This window comes from Corvus moneduloides, chromosome 1, assembly GCF_009650955.1.
Source record: "Corvus moneduloides isolate bCorMon1 chromosome 1, bCorMon1.pri, whole genome shotgun sequence".
In the NCBI taxonomy this organism is placed as follows: Eukaryota; Metazoa; Chordata; class Aves; order Passeriformes; family Corvidae; genus Corvus; species Corvus moneduloides.
In genome coordinates this window covers 78,053,249-78,073,995 of record NC_045476.1, presented here as the reverse complement: position 1 = coordinate 78,073,995, position 20,747 = coordinate 78,053,249, and the positions used below count along the sequence as shown (strand labels likewise).

Here is a 20,747-nt window from a genome sequence, read left to right as displayed (position 1 = left end):
TGAGAGATTTAATCAGAGACTCCCAATCTCAGACGTTAGAAAATCAGAAATACCCAAATCAGAGATTCTCAGACTGGTTTATGGAGTTGAGGATCTGCAAGATTTTGGGAAAGGCATTTTGAATATAAAACAAGGTAAAATCATAGAATAGTTTGGGTTGGGAGGGACATTGAAGGTCATGAAAGCAAATCCCCACCCTGCAATGAGCAGGGATAATAGTGGCTTTCAATTTAATATTTAGTCGGTAAGTCAGCGTGAATGGTGTGAAATCTTGACTGGGACTGCAGACAGCTATCTATTGCCTGTCAGCATGTGCTTTTCCTAACTTAAAGAACATATGTTATATATTACAGAACTTCATAAACAGATTAAACTTTAAATTTGTATTTTCAGACAGATGATACTGACTGGGTGCGTGGCATTTGCCCGACATGTTGGACCAACACGTGTAGAAGCTGAACTTTTACCACAGTGTTGGGAGCAGGTAACTGATTATTGTTTGCTTTACGCTCTAAAGTCAAGTAAATGTTCATAAATTTGAGTTTTATTTGTTTGAGGAGAAGGTTTTGGGTTTGGTTTTCATTGAATGGCAGTTCAAAATATTTTTCAAAAAGATACTGGAATGTTCTTTGCTCTCATCATATATATTTTTATCTAACGTTACACACACTTTAGAAGCAGAAAGGTTATTAAAGACTGTCTGGAGATTGTAGTTACCTGCTTGTACCTGCATAAGCTTGTTATATGGAAGTGTAGGTAAGCACATGTTCATCATCAATGTTGTGTAACCTATTGCTAGGTAGGTACCTTCATAATTTTACTGTACCTTCCAGCCTCTTGGAAATCCATTTTCATTCAAATATTTTATTTGCTGATTCTTTCTATGTTGTATTAAGTCCCTGGAGCAGTGTCCACACTTGAGCTAGTTAAATTCTTAAACAGAAAATCAAAGACCAAAGTAGTCATAAGCAAGTCTCTTGTAGATGGGCACCTGTGAGATGAGCCTGAAGTTTACATGTCACTTGTAGAATCACAGTGATCTTTTTCACAGATACTCCAAATTATTAGAAATAACTGAACAACCAAACTGAAATGTTTTTACTGTTTCATCTGAGGTATAGAAGCAGAACAACATGAGTTCAGGTGAAAATGTGTTGTATTTTCCTACCACAGTGAAAGAAGTGGAGTTCATCACTGCCTGGAAAGGCAGTGAATAACTAAGCCATGACGGAGTGGGAATGCCTGCTTTGATGGCAGAGTCTTTCTGGTCTGGTAGTTTTCTACTGTTTCTTGCATAACACAGCAATCTGTGTTTCACAATAAAGTCTAAGCTTTAATAGCCTTAATGCTTTCTGACAGTAGAAGTACAAATTCTATGCAGCATTTGTGCTCGTTGTGAATGACTGATGTATCTGTTGATTGAGAGGTCTCGTGACAGCAGTAGTTTGAAAGGAGCCATACAAAGAATTTTGTATTTTTGCCTAATTTTGTAAGCAGCATTTTGTTTTCTTAGTCCTTAAGAAATTTAAACTGTTTGAAAAAAACTATCTCACCTCAGTAAGAGCACATTTTTCTCATCCACTTCTTGCTAATTGCTGATGCAAAAGAGAAACTAGTCCAGCTGTAACAGTACAGCATATCAGACTGCCAAGTCCTATGTCATAGTGCACTTATGTAATGCAGTTTGCCAGATTTTATTTGCAGTGCTGGAACCAAGTCATTATTTTCTCCCATGAAATACCAGCTGAATCTTATTGTCACAAGCTTCAAGTTTATAGAAGGAACTCAAGTATAGACATAATTTTCTACTTTTCGCAGTAGATGTGTAAATCATGAAAAGGATTCATGCCTTTGGTCTCCAGCCAAAATCTATTTACAGATGCAAAGGACTGGGCCCTCAGAAAATTCATCATTTTCATTGATACCTTCTGGAGCTCAGAGTTATCAGGCTAGTCTTTGTAAACTCTCTACCTGCTCTTTTGCAGGTAAGACTTGGTAACTGACTCAGTTTAGTGGAAGGCTCTGTGAATGCTAAAAAGGTCACTCAAAACTAGTGACCAGTTATTGGCTTCCGAAACTGGAATACTGCTTATTAAATACAAAAGGAAAATAAATTGTAATAAACATTTTAGCTACATTTAGTTTCCAAGGGCTGCTTATCTTCCCTGAAGACAAACCTGACAGAAATTTGAGTCTTTTTTCTTCCAGTATGTCTTTGCAATATCAAGGGTGGTATTTATATTGCCCTACCAGCTGAAAACTAGTCATTGCTGTTTCCCTCAGAGCTCCAGAAGAGGATGTGTATCTCTGTTGCCAGTGGGGAATTTGCATTTGAAAAGATGGCACATAAGTCAAAGATTTTACAGAATAATAAAAAAATTAGGGTTGGAAGGGACCTTAAAGACCATCCATTTCCAAGCCCCATCCAACGTGGCCCTGAACACTTCCTGGGCAACTTGTTCCAGTGCCTCACAACCTTCACAGCCTAGTAGGTTTTAAAGCAGCCTCTCACTTGTCCATAGTATTTTTCATCTATGAAATCTCCATACTTCCAAAATTATTACAGGTGCTCTAGATGAATGCATGCAAAATAATGATAGACACACTCAAAGAACATTCTCTCGTGCTTGAGACTTCAGTTTAGTCCTGAAGCTTACGATTTATTAATTTAAGTTTCTTTGAAATCATCTTTTTCACACTTCATTCTTGAGAGAGTTCTCAGTAATTTCATACCAGAACAGCTGGAATCAGGCATCGTTGCTGAGTGTGCTGAGAAAGTCATCTCAGAAAGTTGTCAGGTTGGTTGTGTGTCATTTTTTCCATATAAATACATGCTGGCTATTTCCAACCACCTTCTTGTCCTTCAGATGTTTGGAAATGTTTTGTAAGACTGATTGCTCCAACACCTTCCCAGGAGCTGGTGTGAGGCAGACTGGCCTGTGTTTCACTGGTTTCCCTGTCTTGCCCTTCCTGAGGGTAGCAGTGACATTTGCTTTGTTCCAGTCCTCAGGAACTTCCCCCATTGCCACAACATCTTGTTAATTGTCAAGAGTGTTCTTGGAATGACATCAGCCAGATCCCTGAGCACTCATGGATACATCCCCATCAAGGCCCACAGACTGCTGTATGTCCGAATTCGTCAAATGTTTCCTGGCCTGCTTATTTTCTGCCAAAGCTCCTTCTTGTGCCAGAATTTGGCATGGTTTTTAGGGACTTCAGACTACTGAAGGCAGGTCTTTCAAGATGGAGACAAAGGCGGCAGTGAGAACTTTGGTCTCTTCTCGTGGTGAGATGGCTGCCTCACCAAGGTTATACACTGCATAGCAAGAAAGAAAGAAACAGTTGCACCATATGCTGCATATCCTATTTTATCTGACAGCAGCAAAAAATTCACATTTTGCTCTCAGCATTTTACCGTAAAATTTTTTATTCACAAAGTATATTGAAATATATTGCTTGTTTCATTGTACAGCCATTACACAGGCCACTAGATCTGACTCCAGCAGAAGGCAAACTTGATTCCGAAGTGTCAATATTAAATTTGTAAGGCAGAATTTTCAAGCAACTTTTGAGTAGAAAGGGAAAATAGCACAGGATCAAGAGGTTCTTGGTAATACGCATTGTTTTTAGAGGTGTGACATATTTATGCTGGCCTTGAGAGCAGAACTTTAATAGCATGCAAATGAGTTCGGCTTTGTACAGGTGTCTTCTTTTGACTCTGATTCCTTAGCAAGACCTGGGCAGCTCTGCTACACTGGTTGGCTCAGAGCACTAGAGGGCACTTGTGTAGCTCTTGGAGGAACTGTGCTCCTGGAGGGCTTCGTAAGACAAAGTATTTCATTTCATGCCAGTTCAGGAGTTAAGCAAATTGTTTAGAGTACAGCAGCCCATACCTTGCTTTCCTTTTTATTGCATATGCATCCATGCTTCTCATACACATATGTGCTTCTCTGACTCTTCCCTTACTATAAGCACTGTCTTACAGGATAGCTGCCTTACCTTTATGCCTCAGTGCAAGTATTTGAGGCTGCTTAGTACCCAGGTGCAACTTCTGAGTTCAGTCAGTGTTTATTGAAGAGGTGCAGACACATGCCTCCATCGCAGTTCATTCTAACAAATTTTGAATGTTGGTTACTGCAAAGCAAATAGTCCATCTCTTTCTCTTTACCAGATCAACCACAAATACCCAGAGCGACGGCTACTGGTAGCAGAATCCTGTGGAGCTCTAGCACCTTACCTTCCAGTAAGTATTAATAGACTCTGAATACCTGCTAGTGAAAGCAAGGTAAAAAACTGATGCATAATGTAAGCATCCTTTATAATTTTAAACATTACCAAATATGTATGTTATGCATAGACAGTCACTTTGCTACTTTGTATCACACGTGAGATTTACTAAGTCACTTTAAGAAGGAGAAAGTTTATAATGAAGAGCAGGTTAACCTAGCTATAAAATATTTCTAAAAACAATACGAATACTCAGTAAAAATGATGTAAAAAAGAGATTATTAGGACCAGTTAAGGAAAACAATCTATGAAAAAAGAATTGACACTCAACTGTAGCATTCTTCATGCACTGTGGAATGTTACAGCAAGAGTGCTGCCAGTTGGAAGAAGCAGCGAAAATTACGTCAGTGGTAAACTAGAATTTGAAGCTTCAGAGGAAGGGTGGGGGGAGGGAACCTAAATTAAAACTCCCACTTCTCCAATTTAGCAATGCAGTGATTATGTAGTGAGTCTAGGTCTATAGTAGTTTTATTGCTCTTAGTTATTTTTGGTTCCGTGTGAATTAAAGGACCTTAGTTCTTGCTTAGTAGGACAAAAGTCTCTAATGAAGCTATTGACATTTTATATTCATTCATCTTCTGTTGTAAAAACTGAACATGTAATATTCATAGAGGAGTTTATGGTAGGAGGGAGGGGCACTAATAGAAGTGCAAACTATTTGTAATAGTTGGTACAAACCCACATTGCTTGTTTCATTGAATTTAACAAATGTGTTTCTTGTTTATGAACAGAAAGAAATTCGTAGTTCATTAGTACTTTCCATGCTGCAACAAATGCTAATGGAAGATAAGGCAGATCTAGTACGAGAAGCTGTGATCAAGAGCCTTGGCATCATTATGGGCTATATTGATGATCCAGATAAATATCAACAGGTATAATTTGGTTTGGGTTCTGTAGGGATAAAATGCTTGCTAGTGATATTTCATGAACAGGGGGTTGTATAATAATAGGAGGTTGTATAAATTCCGGGTTTTTTTTCAAGTCTTTCCAGATACTTTTAAAAATTATGATTGTTTATATGAATGTTGATTTTACTATATCACCAAGACAAAACAGAAAAACTACAAGTAGCATTAGAATTTCAGGTGTAAGCCTTATACAGAAGCTGCTCTAATAGTTCATAATTTGCCTTTAAGAACATACCACTTCACTGCCCACCTGATATTATTACCCAGTTTGATATCATCACTTGCTAACACAGATTCGTTTGCTACAACAAAGCCTACCTGTAGGTCAGCTTAATGCTGCCCAATAATGTTTCAGATAAGTGAAAATAAAGAACTTTCTCTCTGAGTTTTTGAAGGCAGAGTGGTAAAACATGTATATAAACTTTTGAGAAATAATAGCATTCTTTAATGTCTTTTACCAGGGTTTTGAGCTGCTGCTTTCAGCTTTAGGAGACCCTTCAGAACGTGTGGTTAGTGCAACACATCAGGTATTTTTACCTGCTTATGCTGCCTGGACAACAGAACTGGGAAATCTACAGTTCCATCTTATACCTACACTGCTTAATAAAATTGAAAAATTGCTCAGGGTATGTCCTCAGCTGTTTCTACATTGGAGAATTTTCTTTGTATTCTGTACTTGTACTGTGGAAGAAGGTAAAAAAAACAAGAAAAAACCCCAAAACCTCCCAGACTAAACATACTCTTCTTTAATAATGTTTTGTTTTATAGCCTAATAGCATTTGCCCCATGTTTAAATTGTGTAGATTTTAGTAAACCTCAGTTTTTATTAAATAATCAATAAAAGTATATTTGAATGGTTATGGTAGGTCATTTCCAATTATGATCCAGTTTGCACATTTCATTTGATAGATATCTCAAAAGTTCTGGGAAAATTTGGTATCTCATAACTATCTAACAAACTGGAAGAAGATGCTTGCTTTCAGAGTACAGGGGACTAGTTTATTCACTTTAGGTGCCTTGGTCTCTGAGACCAAGGATCCACATTTCGGAAATGTGCTGAAAAATGTTCTTTCAAAGTATCTGTCTGTTCATCAGCATGAACTGCTAAATGCCAAAGGCTGTATTGCCTGAATCTTTTGAGTAGAGGTGACTTAAGGGTGACAAAATATGCTTATTATTAGGCTAAATCACTTTATAATTAGTGTGTATGTGTAGTAGCTCATCACAGATGTGTTGATGTCTTGCCAGGGAATACATACCTAAGGAACATCATCCAAACTGAAAACTTTGAAGTAAATGTCCCATTTGTTTCAGGAAGGAGAACATGGCTTGGATGAACATAAGCTCCACATGTATCTGTCTGCCCTGCAGTCATTGATTCCGTCACTGTTTGCACTGGTGCTACAGAATGCACCTTTTACAAGCAAAGCTAAACTTCAGGGAGAAGTACCACAGATAGAAGGTAAATGATTAATTTCTGATACATGGATTCTTTTCATATTGGTCTGCCTTAGCAAACTCTTAAGTAATGCTGCTTTTTTCCACCCCATGCTATTCTTGAGACACCTGATTATCAACAAAAAAAAAAAAAATTTGTCTGTTTTTCTCTACTTCTTATACAAAGCTTTTAGAAAGCAAAGCAATTTTTAATTGTACTTCCTAAAGGTTTCTGAATAACTGATTTCCATTAATAGCCAATAATAGCTCAGGAAGGCTGGCCTCAGTTTCAGTTAATTCTTACAAATGTATGTAGTGGGAAAAACACAGCATAATGCAGCAGCATCACCATCTGTTGTCTATCTATGTAATATCTTAGAAGACTGTCCCATCTCTGGCAGTGTTCAAGGCCAAGTTGGGTGGAGCTTTGAGCAACCTCGTCTAGTGGAAGGTGTCACTGCCCATGGTAGTGGGGTTGGAACTACGTGATCTTTAAGGTGCCTTCCAACCCAAACCACTCTATGACTGAATGGCCTCATGGTGAAGTTGTCCTTAGATCAGCAGTCCTAGTCTGTAGAGTGTTTTCTACTGTTGCAAATACTTTTTAAAGATGTTATTGGTAATACCTGCCACATGCTGATAATAGTGCTCTGTGTGAAGATGCAAAGAAAAGGTAACAACTTGAAGGAGAATTTGGAAAGTAGCTAGTGGTACATTACTGTCTGATACTCCTTTGAAAATGCTAAACATGCCATGGTAAGGTTCATCTAGCTGACTTGAGTAATTTGAAGATGAGCACTTTTTCACTGAGTGATTACTACTTAAATAAGGCATTCAAAAATTTCAGGTTTCAGGCTAGTCTTCTCCAGGCTGAACAAGCACAGCTCTTTCAGCCTTTCCTCATAGGAAAGGTGCTTTATCTTTTCGTTCACATTTTTGTAGCCCTCATTGGGACTTGCTCCAACAGGCCCATGTCTTTCCTGTACTGGGGACCCCAGAGCTGGATGCAGCACTCCTGGTGAGGTCTCATGAGAGAGAAGCAGAGGGGCAGAATCACCTTCCTCATCCTGCTGACCACGCTGCTTTGGATGCAGCCTAAGATAGTGTTGGTTTTCTGGTCTGCAGGAAAATATTGCTGGGTCATGTCCAGTTTTATCACTCACCAGCACCCCCAAGTCTGCTCTCAATCCCTTCATATCCCACAGCTTGTATTGGTGCAGAGTGTTGCCCTGACCCAGGTGTGCAGCACTTTGTACTTGGCCTTTAAGCCTCATGAGGTTCCCATGGGGCCATTTCTCAAGCTTGTCCAGGTCCCTCTGGATGGCATCCTGTCCCTCAGATGTGTCAGCTGCACCACTCAGCTTGGTGTCATCTGCAAACCTGCTGAGGGTGAACTCAATCCCTTTGTCCATGTCATTAATGAAGATAATGAACACTACTGGTCCCAGTATGGATCCCTGAGAGACACAGCTTGTCACTGATGTCCGTCTGGACATTAAGGCATTGACCACTATCCTCCAGATGTGACCATCCAGTCAATTCCTCATTCACTGAAAAGCCCATCCATCAAATTCATATTTCTCCAGTTTAGAGCAGATGTTTTGGGAGACTGTCAAAGGCCTTACAGCAGTCCAGATAGGTGACATCTATAGCTCTTCCCTGTCCGCAGATGTAGTCTCTCCATCACAGAGGGCCACTAGGTTGGTCAGGCAGAGTTTGACCTTGGTCAGACTGTGCTGAGTATAATAATAACATAACCTCCCTCTATTGGTATTTTCTCTTTTTAACTGAGGGTTACATAATCTCTTCAGAGATGATTTTAACTCACTGATTTTTAACAAGCAAATTGATAACCTTATAGAGAAGGCACTTAATGAGTTTCACAGTTTCTTAGCTGTTGTTTCTGACATCGCCTCCATGGTCTTTTCATCTTCTTTCGTTCATGGTTGCTTGGTCTGTGCTGTTACAGTCACTAGGTTTCCCCGACCCGTGTCGCCTCTTCAGGACGTTGCCATCATAATTGGAAGCCGTGAACAACTGGCGGTGTTGTTGCAACTGTACGACCATCAGCTAGAACATGAGGGCACCACAGGCTGGGAGACTCTGTTATGGGTAGTGAATCAGCTGTGAGTTAATTTGTGTCTTAGGATACCTAATCTTAAAATGTGTCAAAGTTAATAGTTCTTAAGCGTGGTCATGTTTAACAATTACTGAATATAAGAGTGCTAAAAATGATTGTGTTTGAGAATTACTAAAGAGGAAACTTTATTTTAAGAGTTCTAATTTTCATGCTGAATTGACTTTGATTTTATTCAGAAAATATCAAGTCTAGCAGAACATGTAGGTAACTGTTTTCACTGAAAACTTGTTTCTTTTATTTTTGCATTGGTATAGTTCTCTTGTGAAGTAAAGATTTTTGTATTCTGACTATCTCATGATAGCAACAGATCTTTGAAAATATGAGTCAGACTTTTCTGGCACTTAAACTCTTGCTTTCTTCACAGGTCAGGAATTGTACAGAACATGTAGTTAGTTTTACTAGAACCAGTAGTGCTCTGTGTGTGCATGTATTTATTAATATAAGCAGTAGATCTATACAAATGTAAATGGACAAAAGCAAAAAATTAGAGTAGGATTTACTATCCTTTCATTTCCTGATTTTTAGGCTACCGCAGCTTATAGAAATAGTTGGCAAGATCAATGTAGCATCAACTGCCTGTGTCCATGAATTCTCTAGATTTTTCTGGAGACTTTGTAGGACATTTGGGAAAATTTTTACAAACACTAAGGTAAGATATTATCTTAAATATTCTACATAAATAGTACCTTGATAAAACATATTCTCTATATTTACGGTATGTCAGAACACCCCCACTTTGTGACCATTTGTATTTTCACGTCACACTGATGCTTTTCTATAAGTACATTTAAACCTGCTATTTTTAGAGCTCTATTTGTGTCCTATTTTGGTTTTGGTCATTTTGGAATGGCCTTCTCATCTTGCCCAACCAGGGACAATTTTTTTTTTTTTAACTTTCTTATTCTTCATATTTCCTTTGTGAATGACAGAGAGAGTAGGAGAGATCATAAATAGCCAGAAGTAATTCTGGTTATTTAACAACTTTCTTTCTTCAGAGCAGCATACTGTTCACTCTTTGTGGTGTGCATAAGTACTCCAGCCTTACTTGATTAAAAAATTTAAAATCGATGCCTTCCCAGCCTGAAATATTCTCTGTAGGTGATATCTAAACATTTTTATCAAGGAATTATGTAATAGTTCTCAGTAAAATAACTTCTGAATATAATTAGAAAATACTTTCAAGGGAAATTGTCAAACACGAGAGGATTACCTAAAGATAAATTTATAGAAGTGTTAGCAGTATGTGCTGCCTCCAGAGAGGAAATTATTGTTGTTTTGGTTTGGGTTTTGGAGGGGGGAGTTTAAATTTTATTTTGCTTTGTTTTGCAATTCTTTTATTTTTCTAAGTTAATTGACACTGGTGACAAGTTTTCTTACATGGGATTCATCATCCTTTGCATAGGTAAAACCACAGTTCCAGGAAATCTTAAGACTGTCTGAGGAAAACATAGGTAAGTAGCTTTTTACTCAAATGAATTCATCTTAACTGCAACAGGAAAATAACTTTCACTCTCTTGTTCAAATAACATTTTTAGGCTGCAGTTCTCAAATTTGTTATCTTTGTGAAATGTTGAAAAATCTAGTCTTAATCTGAATGGAACACTCTGAAGTTGTAGATTGTATGTAAGGTAAAAAAAAATCTCAAATCCAAATAGCAATATTTTAGCAAATTGGTGTATATATAAAAAGGTGGTTAAATATAATACTTAAATACACATATGTAAGTCTACTATATATGATATATATATTTTATACTCATATGTATGTGTAAAACCTAAACTCTTCACTGTGTTTCATTAGATTCCACAGCAGGTAATGGAGTGCTAACAAAAGCCACGGTTCCCATCTATGCAACAGGGGTCCTTACATGTTATATTCAGGTAGGTTTGGGTTTCTGTTTCCTTGTTAAATATAGAATGGTGTGAAAAATTTATTTTTAAAAAAATATCTATACATTACTGTGTTCTTTGAAAACTTACTGTTCTTGTGCTTTGAAGATAGGTAGATGAATGGGCAGCTGTAAATACATTTACAAGCAAAGTTTTCTAGTTGGATGGTGATGCACATTTAGATCATGTTGTTACCATGTCCCTCTGTCAAAACTCTATTAATGTTTTTTCCTGAACTGGGTTCTCAGCCATTTAACTGTGAACTTTGCAAACATCATTGTGCAAAATTTACTGAAACAGATAAATTGCCTTTTAGGGCCTACTTGCAGTCTTAAAATTTTAGTGTTACGTGGTACTGAAACAAACACACTATAAATATTACCTAATCCTCCAGCAATGATCAGTCAGGTTCTAGTATATATATGCCTTACAGGAAAAAAAGAAATTCTTCATAATCCTACAAATTTTTAGTGGATTGTGACCAATTATAAACCTTCAGGAGTCATAAATGTGCTTAAGTACTGTTCTTAAAGTTTCTTTAGCAAAACAATTTATGCACGAGTATGTGCTTAGTTGATGGAACACAATCTCTTTGTGTGTTTGCTTTGAAAGGCTCTTGTTCTTCAACCACATTTTTGAAGTTCCTAAGAAAATTGTTAAATGCTTAACCTTGTGTAGTGGTTTGGTCCAAAATACTCATTACTGTTTATCTGCTGTGAGATAAGAATTAGGAGAAATGCAAAACAGGCACCAAACTTGAAAGAATATAAAGAAGTTTATTAACAGACCTAAAAGAAGAAAAAAAAATTATACCACCTTCAGAACTCTCCTCCTCCCCCCACCTTCCTCCCTTCTCCCACTGACAATGTGAAAAGACAACCCTTAAGATGTTCAGTCTGTTTACCACTTCCATAATAACCTTGTTCAGTCCATTTAGAAAGAGAAGTCTCTTCTTGCTCATGCTATGAAAACATTATCACAACGAGACAGCCGCCCACTTCCAAATATTGTTCAGTCCATTTAGGAAGAGGAGTCTCTCTGCCTGCGTGTGAGTCCTTTCCCCCGACTTGCAGCTTTTCCCGCAACTGCTTTCGAGGGTCCACTCTTGAAGTTTTTTGGGGTACAATTTTAAGGTCGAGCCGTTCAGAAACAAAAACAGAGGCCCTTCTCCTTCCCTGGGAGCAAAGGGTCTTCATCATCTTCATCTTTAGGACTATCTCTGGGAGCATCTCTAGGAACTGAGGTTTTCTCCTTTCCCATTTGGAGCAAAAGTCCTCATCTGGTTCATCTCTACGGACTGAGGTTTTCTCCTTTCCCGTTTGGAGCAAAAGTCCTCATCAGGTTCATCTCTCCCTGTCCAAACTTCTCATGAAATTACAGCTGCGTCAGCATCTGCCTATCTCAACGCAGGTGCTTTTGCTCACGAGTTGAACACTCCACCCCCCGTATCTTCATGAAATTACAGCAGGATACTCTGATATATCATAGCTTCACAAGAGAATTTCAGCTTTAAGCATCTCCTCTCTCTCTTCCCTCAGGTTTTCAGCTCTTCACAGCAGTAAAAAGGGTTAATCTCACCTCGGCCTTGCAGCTTTGCAGCTGGAATGTTGAATTTTTCTTATCGCAGTGGAGAGGGGGGAGAGCCGAGCCACTCCGGCTGCCCACGGCAAGGCAGTGGGGGAGGTTCCACGGCTGGAACAGGTCCATGGCTTCAGGATGGCCGTGGCCCGGCCCGGCCTGGCCCAAGCAGGGCCTGGCCGGGCCCACTGGCCCCCACACGGGGCCCGCAGCCACCTGTGCCAGCGCCGGAAACGAGAGAGAGCTTGGAGGGGGAGTTTGCCTATTCTTAAATGTGGATCACAGAGGTGATCACAACTTTAAGTGGCTTAGAGAATTGTCCATATTCAAACTGGCCAGCTGATAGGTTCTATCAGTTCCCAGAGGAAACTGTAAGCACCCCTTAGCAAGGACGTCCCTTCCGGGACTATGCTTGCTAACCTATGACACCTTGTTTGTTCTTTTTCATAGTTTGTTGACTCTGTAGCTGTTGGTTGTCATCAAAACCTCAGCAGTCCTTTCAGCACATTCACCACTGTACTGCCTTCTTCCCTTCTTTCAGGAAGAAGACCGCAAGCTGTTAGTTGGATTCCTAGAAGATGTAATGACCATGCTTTCACTGTCCCATGCTCCTCTGGATAGCCTGAAAGCTTCCTTTGTGGAACTAGGGTAAAGAATATACCTTGGGGTTGACTACATCTAAATACATTAGAAGCTTTTATTAAAAGCTGCTAATATGTTTGTAATTTTAAATAACTGTGATGCTTTGGGTGAATAAAGGGTGTACTTGCTTTTTTCCCCTGGTGTAAATGTAATTTCTAGGTTAAAAATGTAGCAGTTAAAAAAAAAACAAACCTGAAATGTAAAATAGGAACACCAAAACCCGAAGAAAAATTTTCCACAAAAATAACTCTGAGAATGGAAATTAATTTTGTATTTACCATACTATTTTCATTTGTTCTAGGTATGTATTTGTATTCAATATAATAATTCATTGAAAATTATGGTCTTAAAGTTGGGCTTGGGTTTTTTTAATTAACTTAAAAATGCAGCATATTTTCTAGACTGCAACATATTGCAAGTCCTTCAGAATGAGATAAGTATTTCGTATCCTTCAGAATGGATAAGTGCTGGAGTTTTAGATTTGTTGAACAAGGAATTCTTAAGACTGCATTTTTTAGGTAAAGAACATATCTAGGGCTTGGGAGTATTTTTGTTTGATCAATTACCCAACTGTTTTCTTCTAGTGCAAACCCAGCTTATCATGAGCTGCTATTAACTGTTTTGTGGTATGGGGTTGTCCATACTTCTGCTCTTGTTCGATGTACAGCTGCTAGAATGTTTGAGGTAAGTGTTATCCAAACTTTTTTTCACCTTTTTAAAACTAGAATTTATTTTTTAAAACAGGGATCAATCAGACAATGTTGCTACATTCTTAATAATTACAAAGACATAAGCTGTGTACTGTGTGATGGAGCAGGAGGTTGTTGTTCAGTTGTTTCTGTATGTGTTCTCTGTTCAACAGCACATCTTTCTATAGGTCTGTAGTTGAACATAAGCATCTCTGAGTTTCAACTTTACTTTTGCTATACAGCACATCATCAGTAGTCTAATATACAACTTACCATTTGCAGTAGGTCTTGTGTATGCTCATACAATGCACTTACATTGTAATTCAAACTAGTTTTCTTTGTACCAGATATGGTGGTGAAGACACACATGTAACCAACTTTGTATTTTTTGTAAAAATTAAAAGAATTCTAAAGAATTTACAGTTACTTTACTTGCTTCATAATGACAGCTTCATCTTTCCCTTAACATCTATAAATTTTGGTCAGAATAAAGACTCAAACATATACCTAATAAGTTTGTTTTTATTTTCACATCATGCCTTTGTTTCATCACATGTTCATTTTAAAAGGCATATGCAAAAACTCCGGGGTGTATTCCATTGGCTGAACAAGGAGAACTGTTTGTCCTCTGCATGTTAGAAACATATATTCTAATCACCATTACTTTCTCCTTCTCTCTTTTTTTGTGCATTTCTTCTACATTGACTCGTTTGGATAGCTTTGCAGGGGACCTCTAGCTGAACCTGAACATCTTGTATCCATTTGCGAAAATTAATCTCAAGTCTGCCTCAGAAAAAAAGAGCACTTAACTTACCCATTGACTTTCTTTACTGGCACTCTGCAAGTCAGAGCAGAGAGAACAGTAAACAACCACAGCAAGCTCCATCCTTAGACTTCAGTTAAAAACATCCAACAAGGTCCTCTTTTTCTGGGGTTTTTTTTTTGCCCCTCCTTTTAAAAAGGAGATGGCAATTTTTGGACACCCTTAAAATGTATTTGCATAGTTTCTATCTCACAAAAGCAATTTTTATATCATATTTGTAATAATAAGCTTTTTTTTCCCTAATAAACATTAGCCAAACATGTGAAAGACCTCAGTTACAACAGGCTGTTGTCTTTGTTGCAGCTTTTCAAATTCAGCTGCATGTTGATTATTTTTAAGCAGTCTATGCATGCTATTTCATATCTTGTTTCTTAGCATACTTCAATTTTAACTAAAGCCTAGGCAGCTTTCTTTTAGATGCTTTTCTTACTTGAAAATAGTAGCATATTGCCATTTCCTGGATAGCCATAGCATATGTATTTATACGTGGCATTATGTAAATTTGGGAAGTCACCTAAGCAAAGAGGTGGTAATAGTTGGTTTCACTACTGGAAGATTCTATCACTCAGAGGCTGCTGAATGGCAAAGCCCATTTATGATTAGATAATACGATGAAGAGTATGTGACCTGCAGGACAGCTATATGAGAACAGTTAAGATTCTGAGCAGCATGGAGAGTGCAGGCCCAACTGCTTTGCCAAACCTTTACAGTCTGTTAAGGGTTGGAAGGACACAGAAGTGATGTGGGGCCTTTCCACTCCTTTGCTCCTTTGGGGCAGGAAGCTTTGTGCTACCATTTTTAAGCTCTAATATGCGTAAGTAATGATTTAGAGGAATCAAAACAAGATAAAAATTTACATTGTCTGTCTCACTCTAACCTTACGTGCTGCTACATGGCTTTGCTCATCCAGCTGTTCCTGTTGCTTCTGTATTAATGTTTTTGGTCAGTAGTTTCCATTTGAATGCTGATACAAACAGATTTGATTGCTCTGGTTTGAACGTGAAGCACATAAGCTTTGCTGGTCTGTTTGGGTTCAGGGCTAGGCACACATCTTCAGAATGACACTTGTATTATAAAGCATGTTTTACTTTCTGTATGATGGAACGCATCTGTTTATCATGCTTTACCATACTTAGAAATGTGGCAGACCAGAAGGGAATGAAGCTGAGATCATTCTACATTATTTGCTAATTATACAAATCCCAAGTGTTTGGTTTTTTTTTTTCAAAGCACTGTATAACTGCTAGGCTTTTCTCAAAATGAAGGTTGGTAAAGAAAACTCAAGTCCCTGTTTGTCCAGGATTGAAAATTATAAGCATTCTCTATTTTAATAAATATGAAAATTAGTAAAGCTGTATATGAGAGTAAAACCATCACAAGCAAACAGCGAGCTATGTCCTTAAGAGCTGTTTGAAGAGTAGCCCCTGAACTCAACAGATTGGCACTTGGAGTTCTTGCCAGTGTAAATAATTGTGAAATGTATTAATGTTAAAATGTTGTAGTTGAACTGACATCCTAATACTTTCTAAATAACAAGTATAGGATGTTGCAACTTTGCTCCTCCAGGTGCTTTGCAGCAACAGTGTCTTATGTTTTTACTCTGCTTCTCCCCATTCTTCCTTCTCCAGTTACTGTCTGTGAGGCCGCACTCTGTTCTATGTCTGTGTGCACTCATGCATGCATTCACATACAGGCACACACAAATGTTGCTTAATAAGAATGACTGCTTTATATGGAACCTTCTGCAAAGTCAGGTTCCTTCCAATCTTTCACAACTTAATTTGGTTTAAATTCAGAGTTCGTAAAGCAGGAATGTTCTAACAAATAGCTGAATGTAAAATCTTCTCTAGTTAGAGGATGTAAATAAATAATGCCTGGTTTTGGTACTGATAAACTGACAGCTACCACTTTTCCCAGGGGAAGATCTTAGAATTTAATTTGTGTTCATTATGCAATATGAGTAATTAGACTACAGCTAAATATTAAAAAGACATTTCATATTTCTCACGTAAACTTACTGATAAGCTTTTTATATTTATCTCCTAAAACCAGCAAATACATGCAGACTTCCTTACATGAGACACAAAATGTAAATATTGAATCTTTCCTATTTTTATTGATGAATACAAAACCCACCATTCTGTTGAATATGAAAAAAATTTGCAGCTCGACATTTTTGAAAATTAGTAGGTTTTCATAGGAATAAAGCATGTAAAGGACATCTGCAATATATGCAGCAAATGCTTGTGTATAGCTACATAGGTAATGTAAAAAAATTGCCTGGGAACATCTGGATTCAAACAACTTTGTTGTGTTCAGGGATAATGAATTTTACTGTGATTTCAAGCTTTTAACATTTGGGATGCACTGCAACAAATATATCTCTTAGTTTGCAAAAAGACTTGAGGAAATACACTTCATAGATAATTTAAGGATTCTCCGTTTTCTGCCTGCATAGACCAGCATGCATACTGCTTGGATGGTAGTTAAATATCAAGTAGTCCTGAATGACTTTCAGGAAAGCTTTTTGGCATCTGGGAAGGTGCTGTTTGTCATGTTGTAAAAGGTGTGAAAGGTAGCACTCAGTGTGGGGAAATCTGCACACATCTGGCCTAGTCAAGACTTCCGTATTGCATGTGACAGCCACCCACTATGATAAATGCTGTTGTATTGAGTTAGGAACAGCATTTACATGAAATTGTCAAATTCAAATTGACATTGCTTTAGTACTTATTTATGCATAACTTTATTTATAACTGTAACACATAATTACATTAGTATCTGAAATAAGACATGCAGTTACTTGCTAAAGGGTCGAGTTCAAGTTTTAAAATATCTGAAAATAGAGAAAACATTGTATTGTTGAATTTGTCATGTTTGTGCTGATTGCCAGACCACTTTAGCTTTCTTCACTCCTTTGCATTTATGAAGCTCTAGTGTAGCAGTATTTGCTTAGCTTCTAATTTTGGTTTGCTTTTTGTGTTTTTTCTTTCTCTCTCTTGGTTGTGCCGTTCTTCTTCCCATGATACTGTGCTCGCTCTTTCCGTGCATCACCTGTGATACCCCCCTGCTCCGACCATTCAGCTGTTGGTGAAGGGGGTACATGAAACTCTGGTAGCTCAGAGAGTTGTTCCTGCTCTCATTACTCTCTCCAGTGACCCTGAAATGTAAGTTCCCTGTCTTATATACCTAGCATCCCTCTTAATACATAGAAAGAAATAACCATCAGTTATGTCTCTTAATCTAGCTGAACAAAAATTGAATTACTTTTAAAGGAAAGTAACCTTTAAATCACTTATTTCTAAATAAAAAGCTTTACTGCAACACCTGGAATTAAACTGTATAAAAATGCTGAAGAAACTTTAAATAGAAAACTTAAATCCATGTAATTTAATTTTTGTTTTTGTTTTCTATATTTAATCGTGTTGTCAGTTTTCAAATTTGCTTACATCATTTCTAGCAGAAAGCTGGATACTATTATTCACTAATGCTATCAGCTTTGCTGCTGCTGCAAAATTAAGTATCATCTGCATTAATGAAATGCAAAGTAGTTTTGGCTGCATCTCATTTCTGATAGACAACTGTGGCACTTCATTTCCTGGACATTCTGATGTGGTATTTCTTTCAAGCTAAAGAGGGATGCTTTGCTAATCTCACTAACAATTTGTTACTAACAGATGCTACAGCATGAGTAGAGTCTTAGTGGCTTTAAAGTCTTGTGTGACATAACCAAGAACAACCCCAAGAGTCTGCCTGCCCATCCTCAGTCACAGCTAACCCAGTTCTTCAAGTTTACCAAAGCGTTTTTTATTGCATGTTGACTGGTTTACAGCTGACTCTTCGAGGCATGAGTGAAGCATTAGTTGACAAGCGGGTTGCTCCGGCCCTTGTTACCTTGTCCAGTGATCCTGAATTGTGAGTGTCAGACTGAGACCTTGAGTTAATCCTGTCTTTTTCCTGGTCTGCTTTTTTTTTTTTTTTTTTGTCATTGCTAGAAACTAATGTAACTTAAAAGTACTAATTTTTAAATTTTGCTTTAAGTAATTTTGTTCTTGGTGTTGAATACATATTAAAGACTGCTCTTCCATTGTAGTTCAGTAAGGATTGCTACAATCCCTGCTTTTGGGACCATCATGGAAACTGTTACTCAGAGAGAGGTAAGACGCCTGTTGCCACCTATGTTCTTGTAGCATAAGAAGTGGATGACTTTTTTATAAATCCAGGGTAAAAGAAAGGGCAACTCATAAATTCTTTCTTTCTTTTGTTGTCATATTCTCTTCCAAAATGCTTTCTGGTTTTGCAATGGCCTTTTTTTTTTTTTTTTTTTTTTTTTATACAAACCAGCCCTCATAACTAACAAAAGCATTTCCTTCTAAATCTCAAACAAACATAAACAAACAGAGACAGATAAGTAGAGGGGAGGCCTGTGCTAGAAGATGGTAAATCCCATGCTCAGAATGTTTTTTAAAACCTTCTCCAGTACAGTTGTGAAATCTAACTCAGTTATTTCCAAATGAAATAGTTCTATTTTAAAATGGTGACCAAAAACGTCTGCATAAGTATCTTGTACTATTTTAGATGCTTTAGGATATCCTGCTTGGCTCCCAAGTACTTTAGAAGAGCACAAGACTCTTGTTGTTCCAGTCATATCTGCTGGTTTAGCCCTTGGTGTCTGAGATGGCACTGAAGGACATAATGACATTACCAAAGTATTCCTTGAAGATAATGTAGAGATGCAATTCCTTCTTGTTTTTTAAATGATGATACTATGGTAAAAGATAAGAATTCTGAAGATACTCAGGATTCTGCTGTAAGCAGTAGAAAGCTGGATTTTGTTTCATATAACAACTGTGCAATCCAATTGCTTCTGTAAGTCCTTGCAGCTTTTTGCAGAGCTTGCATTCTTCCCGTAATTTCAACACATTCTAAAAGAATGTGTTTGAGGAAATGTGAGTAATGTGAGTCAAGTCAGTGATGACTCACACGTACTTGGAAGATGGAAAAGAATTTTGTAGCTTGGAATGCATGCCTATAATCAGTTGGGAAGAATATTGTTTTGCTACCACACAGAAATTACTGTATCCATTGCACTAATTATAATAAGCCTTAGAGTACAGAGGTGATAGCACCTTCCAAAATGTATCATAAAATGTTACTTTTTCAACTTTGAATGCAAATTAGATACCTATGTCATTTTCAGTTTTCTAGCCTTTTGCTGAAGAAATCTTTTTAATTCCATTGATTTTGTGATGGTTACTTTTGAATCTCTGTCCTCTGCAACAACATTTTCAGCCTATTAATTGAGATACATTACAAAAAACTCCATTACTTAAGTTGTAATTAAACAGGAAAACTCTGTAGTTATTAGTAGTAAGAGGGAAACTGTAATAGGAGGTACAAAAGAGTATCAGACTCAAGGAAACCTCAGGAGGAAAGATCAGCTGTATGGAAGCACCTGTCTGTTGTTAAAAGATAGATCAGATTAAAACCCTGGAAACAGTCTTTAAAACATAGAGGTGCATTTATGAGCTTGGAACATCTGCTAGAAAAAAATCTGTAAATTAGAAAAAAGTCTAAGATCTGTCATCTGAAATATGGAAGGTTATAAACATAACTCTGAACCGATCTTAACAATTTCTAGCATCTTCATTCTTTTGTGTTTTCTGTTTCTCTGGAAATATTTAAGCTTCTGGAGAGAGTAAAAATGCAGCTGGCATCTTTCCTGGAGGACCCTCAGTATCAAGACCAATATTCTTTACATACAGAAATCATAAAAACATTTGGAAGAGTTGGACCTAATGCTGAGCCCAGATTTAGAGACGAATGTAAGTTGCATTCATGGGAAGATGCAGTCTTCCTCTCTCTGTCCAAAAGCTAATAGGTATGCTGGTTATATGAAGGGGTTTTCCTTTTTCTTCTGCAAACAGTTACTATTTCAAAGGTAATAATAAAAAGATACTCAAAGGTATCTTTTTATTTTAGGTGGTGCTACCACAAATTTTTATTTCAAGTTTGAGTCAATCCATTAAATGTGCAAGGGCAATCCCATCAAAAGCAATTGTTTGCAGTTCTTGCATGCTGATGTGTGAAGTTTCAGGTGCCTGCAGTTGCTGCATAGCACCTGTTTAATGCTAAACAAGTCTGTGGAAAGCAGACAACTTACTTGTGTACCACTTGTGAACCACAACTTACTTCTGTATTTACTTTTCCAGTTGTTATTCCACACTTGCACAAGTTAGCCTTGGTCAACAACCAGCAGTCTGTTGATTCGAAGAGACTGGATATCGCTACCCACCTGTTTGAATCCTACAGTGCTCTTTCCTGTTGTTGTATCCTTTTTTCTGGGGAAGTTTA

General features: G+C 37.6%; 1 protein-coding gene across 6 annotated transcripts in view; it reads left to right on the top strand.

Moving 5' to 3' along the window:
• RELCH (RAB11 binding and LisH domain, coiled-coil and HEAT repeat containing) overlaps positions 1-20,747 on the top strand; it is a 78,163-nt gene that overhangs the window by 45,995 nt on the left and 11,421 nt on the right. For 5 of the 6 annotated variants that reach the window (XM_032117158.1, XM_032117117.1, XM_032117133.1 and 2 more), the window contains 15 exons: positions 394-484; positions 4,172-4,243; positions 5,019-5,159; positions 5,657-5,821; positions 6,510-6,657; positions 8,602-8,758; positions 9,298-9,421; positions 10,175-10,223; positions 10,573-10,652; positions 12,781-12,887; positions 13,466-13,565; positions 17,478-17,560; positions 18,487-18,550; positions 20,080-20,218; positions 20,606-20,722. In XM_032117158.1, coding sequence (XP_031973049.1) covers positions 394-484; positions 4,172-4,243; positions 5,019-5,159; positions 5,657-5,821; positions 6,510-6,657; positions 8,602-8,758; positions 9,298-9,421; positions 10,175-10,223; positions 10,573-10,652; positions 12,781-12,887; positions 13,466-13,565; positions 17,478-17,560; positions 18,487-18,550; positions 20,080-20,218; positions 20,606-20,722 — 1,637 coding nt within the window. Of the gene's footprint in view, positions 1-393; positions 485-4,171; positions 4,244-5,018; positions 5,160-5,656; positions 5,822-6,509; positions 6,658-8,601; positions 8,759-9,297; positions 9,422-10,174; positions 10,224-10,572; positions 10,653-12,780; positions 12,888-13,465; positions 13,566-17,477; positions 17,561-18,225; positions 18,309-18,486; positions 18,551-20,079; positions 20,219-20,605; positions 20,723-20,747 lie in introns of all 6 variants that reach the window. The other variant, XM_032117148.1, reaches the window with a different exon arrangement.